Source organism: Oculina patagonica, chromosome 2 (assembly GCF_052425735.1).
Source record: "Oculina patagonica isolate OP01 chromosome 2, crgOcupat, whole genome shotgun sequence".
In the NCBI taxonomy this organism is placed as follows: domain Eukaryota; kingdom Metazoa; phylum Cnidaria; class Anthozoa; order Scleractinia; family Oculinidae; genus Oculina; species Oculina patagonica.
In genome coordinates, this window is record NC_135759.1 from 5,126,523 (window position 1) to 5,151,191 (window position 24,669).

Genomic DNA, 24,669 nt, shown 5'->3' on the forward strand with positions numbered 1-24,669 from the left:
GGTTGAAGGTGTTTCATAATGACACTTTCAGCATTTGTCTTGGCACACACGTCACCACTAGTGACATGTACAAAATGCCCTCTTTAGTTCCATAAGCTTTTCAACAGGCACAAAAACACGCATTGTGTTGTGAAGGGCAATAAGATCCTGGAAGTCACTGACATTTATAAACTCAACAAATGGCAATGCTTTTGCCAATGCCTGCAGTACTTCTTGGTAATGTACTGCTGCAGAGGCTGATGCGCTCGCAGTACATTTCATCATTGTACTCGAATGGGAAAACAAAACAGCCTCCTTCTTCTGTTTGGACAGTGTTACAACCTAAAAAAATTAATTGTTAGTTATGTTAAAAAATATTATTATTAAAAAAATTAATTCATTATTAAAAAATGTAAAATTGAGTCAAAAGATAGCTTATACAATTTTCCAATCTCGTTGATTGAATCAAACATCACTTTTTCCTTAGTTTAGGCGGTACCTCTGTTCTTTTTAAAGCATTTTCTATGTAAGGACACAAAATCTTGATGTAATGCTGAATCCTCACAATTTTATTGAAGGAGCACAGCACAACCACGCTGTATCCACGTACATGTACAGGGTAGTCTGTTGCGGCAGTTGACTGCATTTAAGAACGCTCCGATAGCCGCAATCTGTTCCTCCACCCAATGCTGTTAGAAGAAAGAAAAAACTACATGTTATTTCTATACAGTTGTCTTTGAGATTACATGTGGAAATGATATTGGCCTGCCAAGTCATAGTAAATTATCGCACCAGAACATTTTGAGAGTTACCCTTTCTTATGTGCCCTCTTTTAAGAGAGTTGCAATGACAAATCACAGTAATTTCAACCATTTCATCTAATAAAAAAACAATTTTGGTTTCAGCTAAGCTTCGTGACATTATTCCCCTGACGGAAATCTTAAGTCGTTTGCTTGGTTAAAATCACAACTTACAAATTTCTTGAACTTCCAATATAAACAAAGAGGCCCCCGCAAATTCTTTTAGTTGACCTTCCATTCGCAGAATATTAGCTGACAGCTCAAGTCCAAGACTGAACACTGTCAACGTGACATCAGGAACCAAGAGGAGGAGACAGAAACCGAATGACCGTTGTTCTGCACTAGCATGTGGTTGAAGAGGACAGAAAACGTCCAACTTATCCTGCAAGCAAATCAAATATACATGCCCACACACTCAGGTTAATCTAATACATGGAAACAAAAAAAAAAATTTACAATTTGAGCCAAAATTCAGTGTGCCGTTTAGTTAACTTCTGGTCCAAGTTACCACTACCCGGCTCATTTGAGATCAATAAATATAAAACAGAAGTATGATATTATACTACACTTTAAGCCATTGAGGTCAAGAATTATTCATTGCCAACTAGTTTCTCTCAAAAATTGACAAAAAAGGCCAAAATAAAGTTTATCCCATACAGAAGTACTAACGCCGTTATTTGTAAACAGATTTGCTAGCTTTTTAAAATCTTGAACATAGGAGTAAAGAGTAAATACATGAAAACGACCGTTTGACAATATTACCCATTTAGAGTATATAAAAATGCCATAAATACAATGTTCGTTATTTAAGGTATGGGAGAAACCATCTGATTTATGATCAATCCTGCTAAAAACGTCGACTTGATTAAGTCCATGTTTAAATGATCAAGTGTTATGACTATTTATGGCATGAATGGCATGAGGACCTAGAAGCGTACAGCTCTCAGAAATTTATATATTAATATAAGGGTGCGTCCAGTTCCATAGATACCTGCTTATGGAACAACACAATGACACATGTACATATGATGTATGTACAAATCATATACTTATAACGGGGGTTGTAATCTTGACTTCTTCCCCATATCCTTTTGGTAGCCTCTAATTCCATACGTGGGCTTAAACCACCATAATTGCCATCACATGCATGCTGCTCTTGCCATGCATTAAATTTTTGCAAGCACTTGTTGCAAACCTTTGAAATACACTGGTAGACGAGTACTTTTCCAAAGCAGAAATCAGAAAGCTGATTCCATGATAAACCGTGAATCCTCTCTTGGACCAAGTGCCATCAAAACTAAGTGGCATTTTCTGCTAACGTGGTTTATCCACACCATCTTCCTCGAGAGCAATATTTCATGCTTCCTCTCTTTTCCCCTGGCCTTCTTTAATAATCTCTTGTAATTTCTTTCCTAATTTCGTTGACTGTGTCTATACCATATTTCTTTGCGTATGTTCTTTATGGTAGATGAATGATGGATGAATTCTTTGTCACCTTTGCATGTGTTTTTTATGTGAGATTTGATGAATTCTTTGCCCTGGTTGAATGACACTTTCGTTATGATAGGTCTTGGGTATGGCTTCTTGTCGGCAGGCGGCCTTGTTGGTGTCCTATGAACTCGTTTGAACAAGATCTGATTAAAACCTTGTAGATGTAAATCTACCAGGTACAAGTTCCCACTACTGTTGCACATCAGGAACAACACGTTCCAAAATCAAAGGGGATATTCCAAAGTTAAAGAAATTCAGCTAGTATTTGCTAATTGTTAGTGTTTTCGGAGGAAATTAGCAAATCCGTCTGAAATTTCATAAAACAGTGTCATTTTAGCCGGATAAAAACTGCTTTCGGCTAAAATAACTGTAATTAATCAATTCTTAGAGAGCTTAAAAGTTTTTCCTTCAACGACTGAATTTTGGTCTCAGAAATTTCCGAGTCCATTTCCCATTTATGAAAGTGGCATCGGAAAATTCAGAAACCATTTTTATTTGCTACGATTTAAGATATTACGAAACATGAATCCCGTGGTTTTGGAAATTTCTGAAGCCATTTCAAATTGCTTGCAGCTTGAAATCAAACTGCCAATGCTGACACAATAAAGTGGCTTCAGAAATTTCCGAGTCTATTTTAAATGACGTATGCATGGATTTGGAAATTTCCGAGACCATTTCGTACATACATTGGTATCCAAATATATCAGTAAACGCGTTCCATACTATTTTCAGTTTTTCCAAAATCAGTAATTTCGCCAAAGACTAGAAAAGACGGACATCGATTTTTAAAGGTTTTTTCACAAATTGTCCGCGAAAATTTGTGGGGTGACTCACGGACAGGCGTTCTAAAAAAATACTTGATACACAGCAGTCAGAAATTCTTTTTAAAGTACGCCGAGGCTGTGAGAATTCGATTGTCCACTACAAAACCAAAATATTAATATTTAGAACCTAATGAGAGTTAAATGAGATATTTTCGTGAAAATTCTATGAGAATTTTAGACTGCTGGGTATCTAGTTTTTTTAAAATACATCCAGGCTGCTGGATATTTTAGTCGGGTTCAAATAAAAGTCACAATTTGAATAAACACCGGCAACCAGGTCGTTTATTCCAGAGCCCGGCTTTAATCGAGAAAATACGTCATACGTTGGTACAAAAGAATAAGGGAAATAACAGACATTCGCAAAAATGGGCTCCGCTCCCGGCTCCGCTCAAGACCAGCTAACGTTTATTCGAAAATTAATCAAACATGAATCAAGCCGTGGTAAGTTTTATTTCATTTAAAATTAGAATAGAGTTAATTAAGATATCTTTTCGCTTCGTTTACATTCACGTAGACATCCAGCAGACTGGCAAGGACTCAACAAATATATTCACTAATCGAGAAACGATTCCAACTTCTAAAGCGCGTCGAAACGTTAATTATTTCTTCATCACCACAACGAGCGGAATATCAGAACTCATTTCACTTACTTGCAAACCATTCTCTATAAACTACCTTACGGGGGTTTGTCTCTCAATCTTCTGCATGTTCTAACGGTGAAACAGCCGTTAAATCAATAATCCTAGCATGTAATCGTCCTTCCATACTTTTACAGACATCCTTTCCTTGAGCAGTATACAACTTCTAAATCGTTACATGTCTTTTGACTGTTTTGTACCGTTTTGGCGGATCTCTACATGTCCGTTTAACCACAAGACCGTCACCTCCCATTACAGGCATCAAAGGAATGCCATGGTTAACCGATGGGTTTAGATTTGCCGGATATGCAAATGTATTTCGTTTTTTGACGAACCTCGATTTGGTCTGGTTTTACAGTTAGCAGCAAGAAAGGTACTGAGGATATCGAAAGTATATCAAAATTAAGTTGTGTGGTTGTGATTAAAAGTGTGCTAGATTGGAAATGCCCCCGATGATACTATTCAAAAATCTCCCAACTGGCCATAATAATTGCATGTGTAATCTGTGCGGTAAAACGGAAATACCAGGCATTTCCCCCTGTTGTGTTGCGTGAGTCGCACTGTGTATTGATGTGTAGCTGTTGTTCAAAGGCACTAACGGGCGGTTCAACCGATCAGAGTTAAAAACTTCTACACTGAACTGGCTTAACCGATGAAAAGCCTTTAGAATAAAGGAGACAGCGAGTTGCAGCGGACTCGGTTCAGTCCTTCCATCTGCAGGTAAAATAATTTACTTTGCTTAGTTTTGAAAGAGCCGAATACCGGCAAAATAGTTACAACACGAGGTCGCAAATGCATCATGTAACGCTACTTTTATTATTTGGTTGATGTACGTCCTAATTTGCACCATTTTCGTAATGTTAGTAAAAGCTAAGTGGCAGCCTAAAAATAAATGTAAGTCTATAGATTTCAAGGTTTGTTAGTACATTAGAATCCAGCGGAAACTAGCGGGGCCAATATTTTGTGTGGTACTTATACTTCAAAATTTTAATCTTGAATTACTCCAAACCTGCGAGCAGCTAGCCTGCGAATACAGCCGCCTCTCATCTCTCCCGCTACTCTTTATTTGCGTTTCGCACGTACTATCGGGAACGGTGAAAGGCGACTCTATTCGCAGGCTAGCGAGATAGTCAGCTTATGAACTATATCCTTAAAAGATTTCCAACCGAAATGGGGTTATCTCACACGAAAAATGTGCAACGTGGTGGTGTCATGTTTATCAACCATTTGAAAGTCGTGTTATTGTTTTCGCGGTTTGTGTTGCAATAAAACTGATACAATCCTTTGTGTTGGGCCAGCGAAGCTGAGATTTTTCTTTAATGTGGAAGATTCGTCGTAAAAGGAGAAAACAACAAAATATTTTTTTTTATAAATATATTTTATATCAATGTAGTTGTTCTCGGTTCTGTCACAGCTTTGAAGAATTCGTTGCCCTCGGTCTTCAGTAGTTCACATTTATTATGATATCATCAGTAACTGATGCGACTGAAACTGAGAAAGCTAGAAAATGGTGCATGGGTGTTTTGATAAACTCTTTATTAAAGTGAGTAATTGATTGCATCTTTTCGGATTTTTTGTAGGAATACACAGGGTGCTATATATCAGAACCGAGACCAAGCTAGTATTGTCGCGTGTTGCTGAGGTAGACAACGACGACCTCATGGGATCTGTTAAAAACGATGCATTCGAATTCGTTTTCGTACGCATATCAAAAACTGCAAAAACGTATCAGTTATTGGCAGGATAGTCCAAGTCAATGGTGACGTGTGTATTCTTGCTTCAGTATTGGAAAGGGAGTTTGAGGAAAGAATGGCATGCAGCCCGGATATATAACTTAAGCGGATAAAAACATTTCGGAAGATAAACTGGCCAGTTTTTTTTTTCAAGTTCTTGTTAAATTTAAACTGGGCAACCAAACAGTTCGATCAGCGACGTACAAGTATCTAAAAGAGAGGTATATCAAAGCTTACTAGTAAAGGATGTTTAGTTTTGATAGAAGTCTTTTAATTGGCAAGACAATGTTAAACAGTTGTAGAACAATGGACGTTTAACTTGAAATATGTAAAGAAAATATTTTTTTATTATTCTAAAAATACACACAGTGGACCTTTCTTTCGTTTTATGCCGTGGAATTGAATATGAAAAATGGTCATCAAAGCAGTAAAACAATTGATTTTTCAATAGTGTAATTGTGCTACGTGGGCAAAGAGGTGAATTTTCCCAAATTATTTAAGTAATCCATAAGTAAAATGCATGGTTTAAAAAATTTCTGGACCCATTCTTCCAAATGGCTTCAGAAATTTCCGAAACCACTTTATTCATATTATGGAATGGCTTCAGAAAATTCCAAAACCACTCTATGCTTTTCTCTATTTACGCCGGACCAATAGTGGTTTCAGAATTTTCCGAAACCAATTCTGCTGGACGTCTTTCGTAAATGTTTTAGACTATTGTAGCAAAATGGATTCAGAAATTTCCGAAACCATTTAGTGGTATGTTTCTGTTTCGGAAATTTCTGAAACTATTTATGTTAAGGTTTCGGAAATTTCTGAAACCATCCCAAGAGCCGGCAAATTCCTCTCGGTTTAATATACTTTTAGCCTTCTCGACCAGCTCTATGTAATGTCGTGCGGTTTTGAGACGGCTAAAAATGCCTTCCGCTGAAAACACATACATATAGCATTATTTTAGCTGACTTAAGTCAGCTGAAAAGGCATTTAAATTTGTCTTCTAGCCCGAACGTCTAAAAACGGTAAAGAAGGAGGAAAACTGGACGAATTTCCGACTTAAAAGAAATAGACTTTTTCGGCAAGAAACCGCTCATTTTATCCCAAAAGTAACTGAGCCGGGAAAAATAACAATAGAGGGCCACAAATCAGCTGAATTTTCAGAAGAAATTCAGCTAAAATAACCCCAAATGGGCATTTTCAGCTGAATTTTAAACTTTAGAATATCCCCTTTGATTTTGGAACGTGTTGAACATGGTCCTTCCAGAAGAGAAAAATAAGTGTCGGCTTGGTTTTGTTTTTTGTGACACTTACCCTCCCAGTTGCTCTCGTGCTCATTTCTGCAGCTGTAGCCTTCTCCTTTCTCTCCTTCAATTGCCTTTCCTCTTCTTACTCTAATACCCTCTTGTGAATTTCTGTAGCTGTCTTGTAGTTGTCATCATACTCGACATCTACTCCACTTGCTTGTTTCTCTTCCCTTTCTCACTAGCATTTGTAAGAAAACAATAGTCACACAAAACGTTTTGTAACAGATGCAACTTTTTGCCAATTTTTTTTGGCATTTTTGCATGTTTCCAGCCTGTACTTGTGAAAACCTGTGGGATATGTCAGGGGTCAAAGAAGGCAGGCGAAACTTGAAAGATGATGGACGCTGAAATTGGAGGGGTGGGGGGGGGGGGTGGAAACTTATTTCATCACAAAGACACAAGCAATAAAAACTGTGGAAGGAATTTGTAATTGAATTGCTATACGGTACTGTAGCCATGTAAATGTTGTATCTTCAACACTCACACCTTCATAGTCAAATAATTCATCGTGCAAGACATTTCCAGTTGTTATCGCCTACTTAAGGACCTCTCTCCAAACATCAAGCAACACCAGACATTGCCTTGGGACAAGGAGTCTTTTTGATGCGACTTGCCCAAAAAGCAAACAAATGAATACACAGGTATAATGCTTCCATTCCTGCCTTCAGGCATATATTTGCACACACTACCCATGTGACCTTCTTTCTTTGGTTATACAAGCACTTGCTATCTTAATTGTGGCAATAGTTCTTGACTTTTTGTTGAGGGCATTGTAGCCATATTCATGGATAATGCATGCTTGGTTCAGGGGACAACCTTGCAAGACAATAGCAGTGATTTCCAGATCTTCAAAACTTCCATTACAGGTCACTGGGAAATGCTCTCCACTGCATGTGTCATGTGTTTGTGTAAAGTCCAGGGAAAATGTTACCACAGCTTGGGCAAATTACATGAAGTGGTGTCTCCTTGGTACTGTCTGATAAATAGGAAAGTTCCTTGAAACGTGATCGATGCAAAATCTCTTTGCCTTTTACATTTGCTACTTCCAAGTTCAAACATTCTCCCTTTGCTTTCTGATGCGCTATGTGACAACAGGGAGCCCAGGCTGACAAAGGGACGACTTGGTCAAAATGGTGGTGGTTAAATCATAAGGATTTGTACGAAACTTTCTGTGCAAAATTGATATTGAAAGGAAATGTAATAAACAGGCTGGAAGGTTTACATTTGACAATTATAGCTAATTTTAGCAAACTCTTACCAAAAATATTACAAGAGAAAACACTTGCTACGCTTGACAACACTAGACTGCCTGACAAAAGAAAAAAATTTGTCTTTGGTCTGTCCCACCTCACAAGGGGGTAGTGTGATTAAGGAATACACACTTGGCACTCTTGGGACTTCAAGGGTGAAGGAATGATCATCTTACCTTTAATTCCTGCCAATACTGATTTGTTTAAAGGCATTTTTCCGTTGGTTCTCTTGGTGTTTGAAATGCGTTGAACCTCTTTTGAGATAAGATTATCCAAACAGTTCAACTTAAGTGCTGGAGGTTTTGGAGAGTGCTTTACTATGTTATCAAATCACTCTCTGTTTGTTTTTATTCCATACTGTTTAAAACCCTGCAGTCCACCGTCATGTTGTGAAGCAACATGAGACATAAAGGACTTGATTGCATCCTTCGCGTAGGCATTTGCCCACTTGATTTAAGGCAGGCTTGGCACAAGTGAACTGTAAACCGGTTTCTTGTCACTGTGGCTTTCCGGTTGAGAATGGTCTTTTGTCATTTGGCAGTCTTTGAGAAATAGTGGAGCTGTCTGCTGTAGTGGCTTGCCTTTCATTTTTCCTCAGATGCCAATTGCTGGTGAGAGAAACAAGAGCATAATTAACATCAAGAAACTTTTTAAAAATGTATAAAATGGTAGAAAGTTAGGGCACACGCATTTCACAATAAAATTCAGCGGCGAAATTTTGCGAGGTTTTGACCGCTCTTCGGTCATTATCAAGTAAATGTTGAGAAAGTAAAATTTGCATAGATATATGTAGTGACAAAATATGTGAAAAATATTAATGAAGTAGAAATTTGTAAAAATATAATTATCACCACAAGGTTACCTAATTCCCAATGGAAGTCACTGACATTTACATGTGTATAAACTCAACGAATGGCAATGCTTTTGCCAATGCCTGCAGTACTTCTTGGTAATGTTCTGCTGCAGAGGCTGATGCACTCTCAGCACATTTCATCATTGTATACTCGAATGGGAAAACACAACAGCCTCCTTCTTCTGTTTGGCCAGTGTTACAACCTAAAAAAATTGATTATTATTAAAAGAATTAATTATTATAAAAAAATTAATTAATTATTGAAAAATGTAAAAATTGAGTTAAAGGATGACTTATAATATACAATTTTCATAACCAATGAAACATACAATTTTTTGTGCACTTGGTGATTTGGCAATGTGGCTGCCCCCGAACGTCGCACTTGTTCGCCTGCGAGGAGTTTCGACAAACAAAATGTCTGCAGCACAAATAAATGAATTTCATATACCTGATTAGAAAATCGTTGACCCATGAAAAGCATAAACTATGAACGATACAACAGAAATCTTTATTACTACAAATTGGCAAATTACAGGGAGTAGAGTCTTTGGTATTGTCCCAAAAAAGGAATGTTCCTTGAAATGTAATCTCTCTGTTCTTTTCATTGCAAAATGCAGAGATTCTATTGGCTGCAGAAGCACTGTTGTCATATTCTTTTTGTTGTCCGTGCAGCACCACATTCTTCTCCTGCAATTTCCACTGCTTCATTTACATTGACAGTCACACCTTCATATTCAAATTATTCATCACGCAAGTCATTTCCAGTTGTTATCACCTACTTAAGGACCTCTCTCCAAACATCAGGCAACACACCATACAATGCCTTGGGAGAAGGAGTCCTTTTGATGCGACTTGCCCAAAAAGCAAACAAATGATTACACAGGTATAATGCTTCCATTCATGCCTCCAAACATATATTTGCACACACTACCCACGTGACCTTCTTTCTTTGGTTCTACAAGCACTTGCTATCTGAATATTCATGGGTAATTCATGCTTAGTTCAGGGGACAACCTTTCAAGACAATAGTAGTGATCTCCACATCTTCAAAACATCCATGTCACTGGGAAATGCTCTCCACTGCATGTAACATGTCTTTGTGTAAAGTCCAGGGAAAATGTTACCACAGCTTGGGCAAATTACATGAAGTGGAGTCTCCTTGGTATCTGTCTGATAAATGGGAAAGTTCCTTGAAACGTGATCAATGCAAAATCACTTTGCCTTTTTATTTGCTACTTCCAAGTTCAACCATTCTCCCTTTGCTTTCTGATGCGCTATGTGACAACAGGAAACCCAGGCTGACAAAGGGACGACTTGGTCAAAATGGTGGTGGTAAAATCATAAGGATTTGCACGAAACTTTATGGGCGAAACTGATATTGAAAGGAATGTAATAAACAGGCTGGAAGGTTTACATTTGACAATTATAGTTCATTTTAGCAAACTCTTACCAAAAATATCACCAGAAACACTTGCTACGCTTGACACACTAGACTGCCTGACAAAAGGACCCCAAAAATTGTCTTTGGTCTGTCCTACCTGTCCAAAAAGCTTACAAGTGTGTAGTTTGAATACTTAACTCTCAAATCAGCAACGTTTTAACCCACATGCTTCCTTCTGTGATTAAGGAATACACACTTAGGACTCTTGGGACTTCAAGGGTGAAGGAATGATCATTGTTACCTTTAATTCCTGCTGATTTGTTTAAAGGCATTTTTCCATTGGTTCTCTTGATGTTTGAAATGCGTTGAACCTCTTTTGAGATAAGATTATCCAAAAGGTTGAACTTAAGTGTTGGAGAGTGCTTATTATGTTATCAAAGCACTCTCTGTTTGTTTTTATTCCATACTTTGGATCTCCAATTATTGCTGGTGAGAGAAACAAGAGCATAATTAACATAAAGAAACTTTTGAAAATGCATAAAATGGTAGAAAGTTAGGGCACACGCATTTCACAATAAAAATCAGCTGTAAAATTTTGCGAGGTTTTGACCGCTCTTCGGTCATTATCAAGTTTAATGTTGAGAAAGTAAAATTTGCATAGATATATATAGTGACAAAATATGTGAAAAATATTAATGAAGTAGAAATATGTAAAAATATATATAAACAAAGAAAAATGTAAATGGTTTCACACAATCGTACGAGTGCTCGATACAAATACATGCAGAGCGGGATACTATAATTAAAAAGATTGAGACTGTACGGACAGTTACTTAAAGTTTCACGCACGAGGCGATCATCAGACTGTGCCGTTAATAGCATTTTAATAGCATTTTAACGGCACAGTCTGATGATCGCCTCGTGCGTGAAACTTTAAGTAACTGTCCTTACAGTCTCAATCTTTTAATTATAGTAAAAATATATATAGAAAGAATTTGCAAAGTGGGTGTTAAAAACAAAAAGCATGCAATTAAACTAATTGTATAAAATTGAAATGGAGTATAAATTGAATGCTGTTCATCCTGATGTACCATGTGACAACAGGAAGCCCAGGCTGACAAGATTACCACTTGGCCAAAATGGTGGTGGCAAAATCATAAGGATTTGTACCAAACCTAATGGTTGAAATTAATATCCAAAGAAAATGTAATAAACATGCAGGGAGGTTTACATTTCACAGTTTTAGTTAATTTTAGCAAACTCTTACAAAAATATTACAAGACAAAACACTTGCTATGCTTGACTTAATTACTAGACTGCCTGACAGAAGTTCTTCAAAATTGCCCTTGGTCTGTCCCAGCTGTCCAAAACTCTCAAATCAGCGACGTTTTCACCCACATGCTTCCTTCTGTGATTAAAAAAGTACAGAAAATACAACCTTTCACTTTTCCACAGTATCTCCTCTTCAGCGGTTTCTCTTTGTTCAATGTAGTTTTCTTGATGATCTTCTTCTGCGCCCGTCAATGCTGTTGCTTTCAACTAAATTTCTACGCGCCTTTTGCAGAGTTGGGTGAGTTCCCTTAAGCAATAATTTCTCCCACAACTCGTCTGATTTGCACTTGTTGATAACCTGATCACAAATAGGCTCATCGATATTTGCATTGTACCGATTGCAATTTTCTGCTTGGCGTAATCAAGTATTAAATTGATCGACCATCACTCTTTCTTCGTGTTTGGGGTTTCTCAAGATGTGCGTTTGTAGGGCTCATCTAACTGCGTGCTGAAATGAGCATCGAGTGTTTGCCAGGCTTTCTGATATTCATTGTAGTTCATCCCTTTTAAGCAAAGACAGATACCGGTACTGCGTCTTCTGTGATACAGTTCCCTGCAGATCATTGGTTGCAGACATTTCCTTCACATTTCGTTCCTTAGCCTTATTCACAGTAACTTTTACATAGTTGTTGTTTGCTTGTTTCAAAGACATTCCTTTAAGAATCATACCCTGCCCTTAGAATGAATTCCGATGGTATCGTAAAGGGGACTTAGAATTTCCAGAAAAGAAATTGTTTAAGAGAGGCTTACCACTATCTTCACTTTTTTAGTGGAAACATCTGTAAGCAACGAAGTCTTTACTACCGGGCATGTCCCCTGAGCATCAACTTCCTTGCCCCATTCCATTTAACTTAATTGCCTTGCCCAGTTGCCTAGCACTTTAAGACTCTTTCAATAACAGTTGGAATGAGCTTCTGCCCCAACTAGATCTTTTCACTTTTCCTCAATTTGTCGTTTGTCTGACATCGTCGATTTCTGCTTTTAACTCGCAGCTCTAGGTTTATTTCTAAGTGTGGAGGTTTGAGAAGTTGTCGTTCATTCTACTTTCTATTGTGTTTAATTCGCGGATTCTATTTCTTGTTCATCCAACATCTCTTTGCGGTTTCACATCTGTGTCGGCATTGAGTTGGAGCTTGAATGAACGTTCCTGTCGTTTAGACATTTAAGTTGTAGCATATATTATCCATAAAAGTTCATCAAAGAGTTGTTGTGACATCGACTAATACTATTTAAATAAAAGTCAGAAAGAAGATTCCATCGGGCTTTATCAGAGGTTAGGTCACAGAGCCGTCTTTTTTATCTATTTCTTTTTACCGAATTTTACGAACTCGAAAACGATTGTCGCACTGTAGATAGAAACTACATAATACTTTTGCTTCTTGGTCGTTTAAAGAGGAAATAATGTTTCCCGCAACGATTGCTTCTCCCTCAATATTACAGTCGCTATCTGCTATCCACAACAACACGTTAACAAGTTCCCTCCCCTCCACATGTTTAAACTTCATCTTCATCCTCCTTTTCCTCAGTTTTTTCTGTTAATGATTTATCGGGAAAGTCATCTGTTACGTCCTCAGCAAGTATTAATGGAGATTGGAGAAGTCACAATCCCTGGCGACCACCATATTAGTCAGGGAAAACCCTAAAAAAAACTAAAACCACTTCCTCACTGCCTCAAAACCTCTTGATTTACATGTTACAGCGGGGCTGGCAAAAAGCTTCCGCATCAAGGCTCGTTTCAATGCCCTCTCTCCTTCTGCCCTGGTGTAACCACATAATCTAGACACCCTTTGGCTTTCACTTTGACAGGTAAGATTGGGAAACCAACAACTGAATTTGTAGATCCATCGAATCCAGTGAACCCATTACTGACCAGTGTGGCTGCACCTTGGGGGCCCTGTTCAGGGAGATTGCTTTAATCTTTACTTTAATTCTGACTGGAGGTGGGGGATGCAATAATGACGAATTAAAAAGGGGGGTTTTGCTCTCAGGACAGGCACTCTGGAAATGATCCAACTGGCGAAAATATAAACACTGCACCTAACGAAAGGTGTAACCACCACAACCCCTCAAGGAAAAGCGAGCAGCCTGGAAATAGAAGACCTCATTGATTTATCCACTTTTGAGGTCTTTAGCGCCCAAAAGTAATTCTAGATACTTTTTGAATTGATCTTCCAGTACTCTGGTCTTTCCTCTCATAGCTTTGAGAACCGTGTCGTAAAACCCCACCTTAGGAAAGTTGATTCTTGGCCACCATCCGAAGCAAATAATCTAAAGCTTGGTCTTCACTTAACATTTGTAGCCTTGATCAAGAGCCTTAACTCGTTCAAAGAGGAATCTACAGTGGCTTTCTGGGAGTCTTCCATCTTCTTTATCCTCTCCAAGACTACATTAATATCTTGAACCTCCTAAAATGGAATAAGGGACCAAAACATTTATAGACAATTACCAATAAACATGCAGCCTGTTGAGTTTCACAAGGTCGTCTATACAAGTCAGAACAAATAACTTATCTCAATCTCACCAGCCCTTCCCTTTGCGAACACAGACAACTCCTTCCACTGTAGAGTTCTCAAATTTTAAATTGTACTCTCAGACTGAAGCTCCTTACTCTTTAAAAACAAAAACTATCTCAAACATGGATGCTCTTATCTGCTTGCTACAAAAGGCACCCGTGTTAGCCTCCTAAAATATTCTCTTTCTCTGCCACCACCACAAGCAAATCAACGTTTTCTTTTCTTTTTTCCTGCCACACACGCAATTTTACAGCCTCATAGGAAACTTTCACCCCCATTGCCTTATCTAACACCATCAGTCTATTCAGTTCCATCTCTTCCTTCATCTGTTTTTAATGTAAGACTATGGAGTCATAGGAAAAGATTTTCCACTGCACATACTTTTGTGCAGTTATCTAAAAAGGGTTAGCCAAGGCTCCTCCTTCAGTGTCATATATTAAGTTGTTTTTCATATTTTTATTCCCATTAATGTATTTATATTTTTTTAAAAAACAAAAAATATATTTAAGTGTGGTAACTTTTGGTATGTAGTGAGTCAATTAAAATATACATATCATTTATTTCATCTCTGTCCCTGTGGTAATCAGGTTATCATAAGAAATCAATTCTTTATCGTTCTTTCTTTTTACAATGCCTTTTTCAAACACAGTACGGCCAATGGATTCTAATACAGCATTTTTGTTTGACTTTTTTGTAAAAGGAATACAGAATTCCTTGCATGCTGCCTTAAGGTTGGTCATGGTTGTATCTGAGATTGATTTGGTCTTCAAATAATGAAGAGCAACAATACCAGCTTCTTTTGATGGAACCTAAGGGAAAAAATCAATGAACAAAATAATTAACATATAGACCACAGGTTAAATTTCAGACTTAATTAAATAAAACATTGTCACAAAGCAATTAGTTTTGACTGTTAATGACCACTTTAAAGTGAACATTCTCGTAGCAGCATATGATGAAATCAGGAACAGTGGATAAACAGATCAATTAAGTTGATTGCAACGGTGTTGAAGTCTGTCTTTGACATTAAAGGGACTGTGACACGGATTGTATCCAATTTTAGGCATGGGAAATGACCATTAAATTCGCTGAAATACACAAATAATCTCTTAAAACAGTGAAGGAACATTTCAATAACACAGCTAATACAAAAGATGGTACGGATGGCTTAAAGTGACAAAGATTGAAACGGATTGCGAAATGCGTTTTTGAAATATTGTTGGACTGAACAGTTTTCAAAGCTAGTGCATTTCCAGAAAGTAAGGCACCAGTAGTTGGAACTCCAGACCATTTTGGAGACTAAGTTCTTTCCATGGCACTTCACTGTGGTATCGTTTTCCAATCTCTTGAGCACAAACATACCTCTTCAAAGCCTTTCAGATGCTTTCCACTGACCATTTTTCCTCCATATCCTTGTACTCTTCAATCCAGGATACCACTGTCTTTGGCAGCTTTGAATTAATGAGGAAACCAAAATGCGGCTGCTCTACATTTTCACCAAGGGAAGGGGGCAGCCTACCCTTATTTTGACACTTTTTGCAATCACATAGTGCTAGCTTGCTTTTAAAGGAATACCCAACATCTATCAAATTAAATTGCACGAAACACTCTATTAAACTATGTAAACAGAAATTCTCAATTGTTTAATCCCTATGAACTATCCGGAAGTGTATCTTTATCCCCCACCGGCAAACACACTTATTTTGTGGCAAATGTGCAAAGCACAATATTCTACTCAGGAGACCAAGTGATATCTTCCATAAAGACAAAAGAAATTAATGTTCAATGAGTGTCTTTATATCTGATAAAGGCACGGCTAAACTTTACGTCCAATTTTCTAGGCCAAAATAACCCCAAATCTAAATATTAGTGCAAGAATGAGTTGATCTACATCAGAAGATTTTTAAGCCGTTCAATAAATTCGCAGTTTGTGTTTTATCAAGTCTAAAACACTGGGCTGCACCTCGTGTTTTAAACTTGATAAAACACTGATGCTCATTTAATAAACATTACATAATCTTTTCAATTTCAAGTCATGGTTTCACTGTGCAAACTACCAGGACCGTAATTGGCTACACAATACAACATTCTAACTACTAGCAATCTTACACTGCAAAATTGAGGCCAAATTTGAGGTTCATTGGATAGGAAATTTATCACAGATTCTTAAAGTATATGGTTTGTGGGGTATTATACAAAAAGCCACAAAGTTACAGTTGCGAAACGATTGTTGTTTTCAGAAAATACAAAAGAAACTTTGAGTAAGCAAATGTTAATAGAAAGAGTCTCAAAATCCTCCAGGAACATAGGTTTCTCCCTCATTATCAATGTGTTTCCCCTCCTGGTGTCTACTTTTAGTTCTTCTTTGCTGTCTTGCAGCCAGAGCACCTTCCCCATCCTTCTTTCTGCATGACGTATGCGCTTGCTATCCTCCTTTTCTGCCCTTTCGGAAACGCATCTTCATGGATTTAGCCCACAATTTGTTATGATGTAAACTGATGTGTGGGAACCATCATTAAAGCGACTTACAGCCATGGCACATGCTGTCTCGACAGTTGTAAGGCCAGCAAAGCTTTCTTTCGGGCACAAGCTCCAAACTACGGAGTTCAAAGACTCATTCTGATTTTGGGTAGCTCCTTCAAGACACATTCTAACAGTTTATCAGCTGACAGGTAAACAATGTTGGCTTTATGACCTCAACAACAGCTGGTGCTAATGGAGACTTGTGCTTGTAATCATTGGTCCTTTTAACTTGGTCTCGCTGCCAACCACAGCAGGAAGTTTCTCCTTCAGGGCAGTACTGGTGCTGTGGGTTATCCTCAGATGACGCGGAATGATATAAAATAGCCCATATTGCTCTCTTCATCTCTTCATCTCTTCCATGTTTTTGTTGCTTCTGGTGGCTTTCCCGTAGAGTTTTTTGAAATAGGTCAATTCGTTTGTCTGTCAAGCGGTCTTTGCCACCGAGAGTCTTCACGTCAGGAAGTTTCCTACCCTTGTATGCATTTTTCAGATCTCTTAGCCGCCGACCTATCCTTTTCTGGAGATGACCAACACAGTCCTTTTTCAATAACCATATGGTTTCAGTTCCACAACACTGCAGTCTCGATCTGAAATCATGGTCAAATAATGCAACTTGTTTTGTTGTACAGATCTAGAATAGATATCCATGGTGCGTTGCATCTATAGAATTTGACGAAGCTTCATGATTATTGTCACAGACATGGTTTGCCCTACAAGAAATACGGTCCAGCAACGGTATGTTGTCTTTCTTATCCCAGTAGGTGCACTCAAAGCAAAACTTAGATTGTGTTATTGATAACACATGTACAGTGTTATCAATAACCTTGCCAGTTTGCCAAGAAAGGGAGCTGTGTCCTCTCTTCATCCACGTGCCATCGATTGTGATGGAAATATCTGCCATTTCATCTTCTTCACCTGTCTGATCTCATCTATAGCAGCTTTCATACTTTCTTTGGCCTCTGAAACCGCTGCATCCCTTGTTACCTTTGAGTGTTTTTCAAAGGTCCGTTGGGCCATGGGGCCTGGGATGTCCAGATTATTGCAAAATTTTGATAATGCTGTATATCCACGGCCAATAGACTTTGCAGCAAATACAGCACTCCGATTGATTGGGTAAAACCGTCCTGTTTTTCGATCTGTGCTAAATTCAGTTTCCGTACCACATGAAACGCTTTGAAAAGTCATCTGACTAGCCAATCCCATTCTGCCTTCCTCGCGGAGAAGCAGTGTTCCTTCCTTGCATTCTTTACAAACAGCAGCTGTTTCGATCGCCGAGACAAGGCTTTCTATGTCAACGATTCGGCGACCTGAACACTCGTCTTCAAGATCACAAAGTTCTTGCATTCTTGATAGGCCTTTTTATGCTCTTTTGGCTTACGGTCAAGAAATGTAGCAAAACGGCTACAAGACTATCTTTGAATAACTGTTGCAATGAGCTTCTGCACCAACTAGATCTTTCCACTTTTCCTCAATTTGTCGTTTGTCTGACATTGTCAATTTCTTCTTTCAACTCTCATTCCAATGTTGATAACTGCGTGTGGAGGTTTGAGAAGTCGTCCATTCTACTTTCTATTGCGTTTAATTTGTCCATGATCATTTTGAGTGACATCGCGGATTCTATTGCTTGCTCAACCAACATCTCTTCGCAGTTTCGCTTTGGTGTCTGAATTGAGTTGGAGCTTGAACTTGATAAACGTTCTTGTGGTTTAGACATTTAAGTTGTAGCGTATATTATCCATGACAGTTCATCAAAAAGTTGTTTTGACACCGGCTACTACTATTTAAAGTCAGAAAGAAGAACCTATCGGGCTTTTTCAGTGGCTAGGTCACAGAGCCTTCTTTTGTATTTATTTCTTTTTACCAAAACTCGAGAACGATTTTTACATCATGTGGAGAACTTTCTCACGGTCTTTACCTTCTAGATACTTTTTGAATTGATCTCCCAGTAACTCTGGTCTTTTCTCATATAGTTTCCAGAAAGAACCTTGTCGTAAAACCCGCCTGACGATGGTTTGACTCTCAAATGTTATTAAAATAATCTAAAGCTTGGTCTTTACTAAACGTTGGAGCCTTGACCAAAAACCTTAACTCGTTCAGAGAGGTGCCACCATCACACACACCATATACAATTTTGATGAAACCATTTGAAACTTTGTCTAATATTCCGATTAAGGGCCATACCATGTTAGAAGTTTTTCGGCAGTAACACTGTATACTGGAAAGGATGCAATGGGGCAGGAAAAGTCACCTTCCACACTAATAAAAAAAAACTGGCAAACACTTCTGGCAGATTTTGTTGTGTTATCACCCATACTTTCTTCATCATTATTTTCATTTTCACTGTCAAAACAGTCCTTAGAATAAACACTCTGGTAATAATCATCCTCCGAATCCACAGAATTGTCTGCCTTCACCAACATTTGAACAATTTATCCAGTCAACACGTTTATCAATCGGAGGCTCTTCAAACTCCAATGTTACCCCATCTCTGATTTTCATTTCATCCCAGTGCAAACCAAAAACACCCAAAATATTTATTTGCTGAATTTCCTTCCAAACACGACTTATTTGGTTTATAACAATAGGGTTTTGATTGAAATATTCATTTCGACACTTCTGAATAAACCGTCAAGTGGAAAGGGGCAACCACTTCCTCACTGCCTCAAAACCTCTTGATTTACATTTTACAGCGGGGCTGGCAAAAAGCAACCAGTAAATTTCAAATGAGACTTCTTTGAGTCAGTTTAAAGGTAGTTACATTTTTGTGCTCTGACGGGAATTTTTATGCACAAGCCCAAAAACCTGATAAGAAAGCATGACTGCCACACCCTGCCACCTAATGCTGTTTTTTTTCCTAACTTTAACTTCGTGTAAATGGAAACCTCCCAAAAGCGAACAGCTAAGCTTGGTTCTAAGGGTGCCTTATTACAGGCCTTATGACAGTAACAACCTTGTACCAGCTTGTCAAAATTCTCTTTAGATTTCTTAAAATTCTGAGCCAGTATGCCGCCATGTTGCCATACTTGTACTCTTTTTTTACTTCTTCTAGACAAGCATCCATGTGTTCTTCCTTTTTCTGGTTTCCATACCTGCTGATTGTGGTGTATTTAATACAGAAAACAGTGTGTAAACTCCGAGTTACAACACACACATGGCAAGAACTCAACTAACTCGATCGTACACGGCCTTCTTGTCACGTGACGACTCTACTAGTCCCAGGACTCCACATTCCTCCCCCCCCCCAAGTTCTTAAACAAGCAAGAAAACAAACGTCAACGAGAAAAGAAGAAAAAAATAACGCCTCTGCCCTAAAACTTTAAACTGTTCATGGGGGAGGGAATGAGTCCATTAGTAAAAACGCTGCGGGGGTTTCTATTCCTCGCTGGGTATCGCCTGACAGGGGTAGTTGGCCCCGAGTCCCGAACCATTGTTGCACTGGGTGGTTCTCTGTCTCCATGGGCAACCTCGGGGTCATTTACATCAGGTACGATTATCTCTGGATCCACACCTTCCTGCTGCAATGGGCTAGTAATCGGTAATGTGACACCAGGGTTGAAACTTTCTGTGGGTCGAGCAACTAGTTGATCGTGGTGTCTTCGAACCACAGTCCCATCTTCCAACTCAATTCTCGCAGACAAAGGACCAGTTTCCTGGATGATAGTTCCTGGAATCCACTTGGGGCCTCTGGAGTAGTTTCGAACATTCACTGAATCGCCGACTTCCACTTGACGCTTTCGGCTATGCTGATCATGCTGTATCTTCTGTCTTGACTGTGCTGCATGTACCCTTGCCGCTACATCTGGTCGCAGCAGATAGAGATGTGACCTCAGACTTCGTCCCCAGTGTAACTGAGCAGGAGACTCACCCGTGGTGCTTAGGGGGGTAATACGATAACTTAATAGGAACCGAGCTAACTTGGTCTCGACAGTACCATCACCTTGCTTCTTCATCCCTTGCTTAAACGTCTGCACCGCTCGTTCTACGAGGCCATTTGATGATGGGTGATAAGGAGCAGAGGTAATGTGCTTGATGCCATTTTTCTGTAGAAATGACTTGAACTCGCTGCTAACAAAATTGGACCCATTGTCTGACACTGCAATCTCTGGTAGGCCGTGTGAAGCAAAGGTTGTCCTCAGCTTTTCAATGGTTGCGCTGGAAGTGGCAGAATTCACACAATGTATATCCATCCATTTAGAATGCGCATCAATAATTAGGAGAAACATCTTGCCCATAAAAGGACCGGCATAATCTACATGTACTCGAGACCAAGGGCGGCCTGGCCATTCCCAAGGGTGCAACGGTCAACTGGGTGGCTTCTTTTGGTGGCTTTGGCAGGTAACACAGCTTTTCACCTTTTCCTCCAAACGTGAGTCCATTTTCGGCCACCACACATAGCTCCTAGCTAGGCTTTTCATTCTAACAATACCAGGGTGGGACTCATGTAGTATGTTCAACACTTCCTCTCTCCCCTGTGGGGGTATCACGACCCGGGATCCCCAAAGTAGGCAGCCAGCATGTACACTCAATTCCTCTCTTCTAGCAAAATAAGGCTTCAGGGCTTCTTCTTCGACTACCATGGGCCATCCATGAAGGACGAACTGCAGAACTTGAGAAAGTACTGGATCACGGGCTGTCCACAACTTCACTTTAGTGGCATCCACTGGGCTGGTGTTGATGGTCTCTAGAAGGTGTACAATGTCCCCTGGGATGGGCGTGGTCTCTGGAGCAACTGGAAGGGGTAGACGACTGAGGGCGTCTGCGTTTCCATTCTCTTCACCAGGGCGATAAATAAGGTCATACTAATACGCAAGCAAAGTCAATGCCCATCGCTGCATCCTACTTGAGGCCATTATAAGTGTGGCTTGTTCAGGGTTAAGCAGCCCCAAAAGTGGTTTGTGATCTGTGTAGACCTTGAAATGACGTCCAAAAAGAAATTGATGGAACTTCTTCACGGCAAAAACTACAGCTAGTGCCTCTTTATCTAGGTGGCCATAGTTCCTCTCTGCTGTGGAGAGTGTTCGTGAGGCATATGCAACTGGTTTCTCTGAGCCATCTTTCATAACATGGGCCAGCACTGCCCCAATACCATAGGGTGAAGCATCACAAGATACCACCAACTCTTTCTCAGGATCATAATGCACGAGTACATCTGATGATTGAAGTCGATTCTTGGCCTTATCAAACACCTCTTGTTGCTCTGTACCCCATTTCCAACAGATATCTTTCCTGAGAAGCTCGTGCAGTGGCTCCAGGGTGGACGATAGGTCGGGCATGAACTTGCCATAGAAGTTAAGCATCCCTAGAAAGGACTTCAGCTCAGAGGGATTGGTTGAGGTTGGGGCCTCCTTGATGGCCTTCACCTTTGCTTCAACTGGATGAAACCCTTCTGCATCAATGCGGTGCCCCAGGCACTCCAAAACGGGCTTCATAAATTGGCACTTTTCAGCTTTGAGCCGCAAGCCGGCATCAGAAAGGCGTCCCAAAACTTTCTCGATGTTGTCTAGGTGCTCTTCCGTGCTGGGCCCTGTGATGAGGATATTATCTAGCAAGACTCCTGTCGAAGGTATTCCTTGCAGCAAACCCTCCATGGTTCTCTGGAAGATGCCGGGCGCTGAAGAGACCCCATATGGAAGGCGGTTATATCTAAAAAGGCCTTTATGGGTGTTAATTGTCAAAAACTCCCTTGAGTTCTCATCCACAAGCATCTGCTCATAAGCATGGCTCAAGTCTAACTCAGTAAACGTTTGACCCCCAGCCAACTTTGTGTATAGATCATCAAGCTTGGGGATAGGGTAGCCATCCAATTTCGAGACCTTATTGACGGTAAGCTTGTAATCTCCACAGACTCTTACTGTGCCATCACTTTTGATAACTGAGACAATGGGTGTGGCCCACTCGGAATATTGAACGGGTTCAATGGTTCCTGCCTTCTCAAGTCTTTCCAGGTCTTGCTCAATTTTCTCCCTGAGAGCATATGGCACTGGTCTGGCTTTATGGAAAATGGGGGTGGCTGTGGGGTCCACGTGGATCTTGGCCTTTGTCCCCTGTAAGTTCTCCAGACCCTCCCCAGATAGCTGTGCATGTTTCTGCAAAATCTCTCCAAGTCGCTTGTCATGCGAAGTAAGTTGCTTAATCCTTGGCCAATTTAGCTTAATTTCTTCCAGCCAATTCCTCCCCAACAGAGCTGGGCCTTCTCCACTTACAACTAACAATGGCAAGGAGTATTCGCCCCCTTCATAATGTACAACAACTGTACACACCCCTTCGGGCTTGACCTCTTCTCCAGTGTATGTACGAAGGACAATTCCTGATTTCTCCAGTGGCGGTGCCCCGTTTTGTGAGACAAGGTGTTTGCAGGTGCCTTCACTTATCACTGACAATGAAGCCCCTGTGTCAACTTCCATTTCTAGTGCTTGCCCACCAACACTCAGCTGTACTTTGTATGGCAAAGGTCGTTTACCGCCAAGGGTAAACAAAGAATATGCACCCACACCCTGTTCTCTCCCCATTGCCTCCTCTCCCCCCTCTAGGAGATGGGTATCCTGCGGGGTGTCTGACTTCTTATTAGTACTAGGAGGTGGTAGTTTCCCTTTCTTTTTGTTCTGGCACACTCGAGATAGGTGACCCAACTTTCCACAAGCATAACATTTCGCATCCTTAAAATGACAGCTCTTGGGGTAGTGATTACCGCCACAGCGATAACAATGAACTTCGTCACCCTTTTCCACTTTAAAATCGACTTTGTTGAGCGAAGTATCCTCTTCCTGAGGGTCCCCCTTTTGTATCTCCGAGGCATCCTTATCCGCGGCCTCAATGGCGAGAGCCAGATCAAGCGTTCGCTTCAGGGTTAATTTCGGTTCGGCTAGTAAACGACGCTGTATTCTGATGTCGTGAACACCACACACAAGCCGATCACGTAGCATTTCATCTAATGTTGCCCCGAATTCACAGTGTTCGGTCAGGTGCCTCAACTCAGCTAAAAACATGGCAATTGTCTCACCTGGTTGTTGAGTGCGAGTGTTAAACTTGAATCGTTGTACAATAGCGGAAGGCTTTGGCATGAAATGTTCCTAGGCGAGTTTCGCTAAATCCTCATAGGTTTTGGTCTTCGGGTCTTCCGGAGCGACCAGACTTCGTATAAGCTTGTAGGTTTTGGCTCCCACGCTAACCAGGAAAATGGATCTTTTTTTGTCCGGATCGGTTATCTTGTTTGCTTCAAAAAAGTGGTTAACACGCTCAGTGTAATGGCGCCAATCTTCCGTTTCGTTACAACATACACATGGCAAGAACTCAACTAACTCGATCGTACACGGCCTTCTTGTCACGTGACGACTCTACTAGTCCCAGGACTCCACACTGATAGATTCTGTCTCTTTCACAAACTGGGAGAGTTTTAAGGGGTAGCAAGCACGTTCAATGCTGTAATTTCAATTTTTTGCCATTTTCAGGATGAAGACTGCGAATAGCCTCACTTGCCAAACAAGTGAAGAGAGAAATTGATGTTTTATTTTACTTAATGGAAAAGAAGCAACTGGCCATGAAAAATCCCCCTCTAATGGAGAATAGAGGAATTGGCAGATGTTATTGGTTTTTACTAAAATGCCTCCAAACATCTGGATAACACTTGTACATATGTTGATAACCCCCCTCCCCCTTACCAAAACAACTATTTCCAGTGGTCGTTTTTTAGGCTGCTGGTTGCTGGTTTTGTGTCCTGATACCAGCTGTCAAACCAAAGCATTATAGATAGTAGCTGTTTATAGCACGAAGGGGCAAGTGCTGTATTGTTAATTATTCTTGACAAATTGTAGAAGTGTTTTAAATGTTACAATTGTATCCCCAGGGAGAAAAGTATCCTTGTGGATGTCTATTGCCACATCAAGCAAGCAAGCGGTACTTTTTACTCTCATTTTCGTTCGAATCACTGAGGAATTGTCAGCATTATTGTACTCCTTGTCATTGTTTAAATCATGTCGATTAATGTTGAGTTCACAAATCTATTGCTCTGCATACGGGGTATGTACAGTGTTCCTTAACTGGAAAGTACCAAA

General features: G+C 39.9%; 1 protein-coding gene and 1 long non-coding RNA gene across 3 annotated transcripts in view; one reads left to right on the top strand and one right to left on the bottom strand.

The window, feature by feature from the left end:
- Positions 1-24,669, top strand: part of LOC144642857 (uncharacterized) — a 71,097-nt gene that overhangs the window by 27,241 nt on the left and 19,187 nt on the right. Inside the window, exon 3 of one of the 2 annotated variants that reach the window (XR_013568803.1) lies at positions 24,067-24,197. The exons of the other annotated variant lie outside the window; for it this stretch is intronic. This is a non-coding gene — a long non-coding RNA (uncharacterized LOC144642857). Of the gene's footprint in view, positions 1-24,066; positions 24,198-24,669 lie in introns of those variants that run through there. 2 annotated transcript variants of the gene reach the window in all.
- On the bottom strand, positions 16,334-17,962 carry LOC144637766 (uncharacterized). The gene is made up of 4 exons (XM_078496845.1): positions 17,603-17,962; positions 17,427-17,537; positions 16,783-17,249; positions 16,334-16,745 (listed from the first exon to the last, which is right to left on the bottom strand). The coding sequence occupies exons 1-4, from the start codon at positions 17,960-17,962 to the stop codon at positions 16,556-16,558; spliced, it is 1,128 nt and encodes a 375-aa protein (XP_078352971.1). The 3' UTR covers positions 16,334-16,555.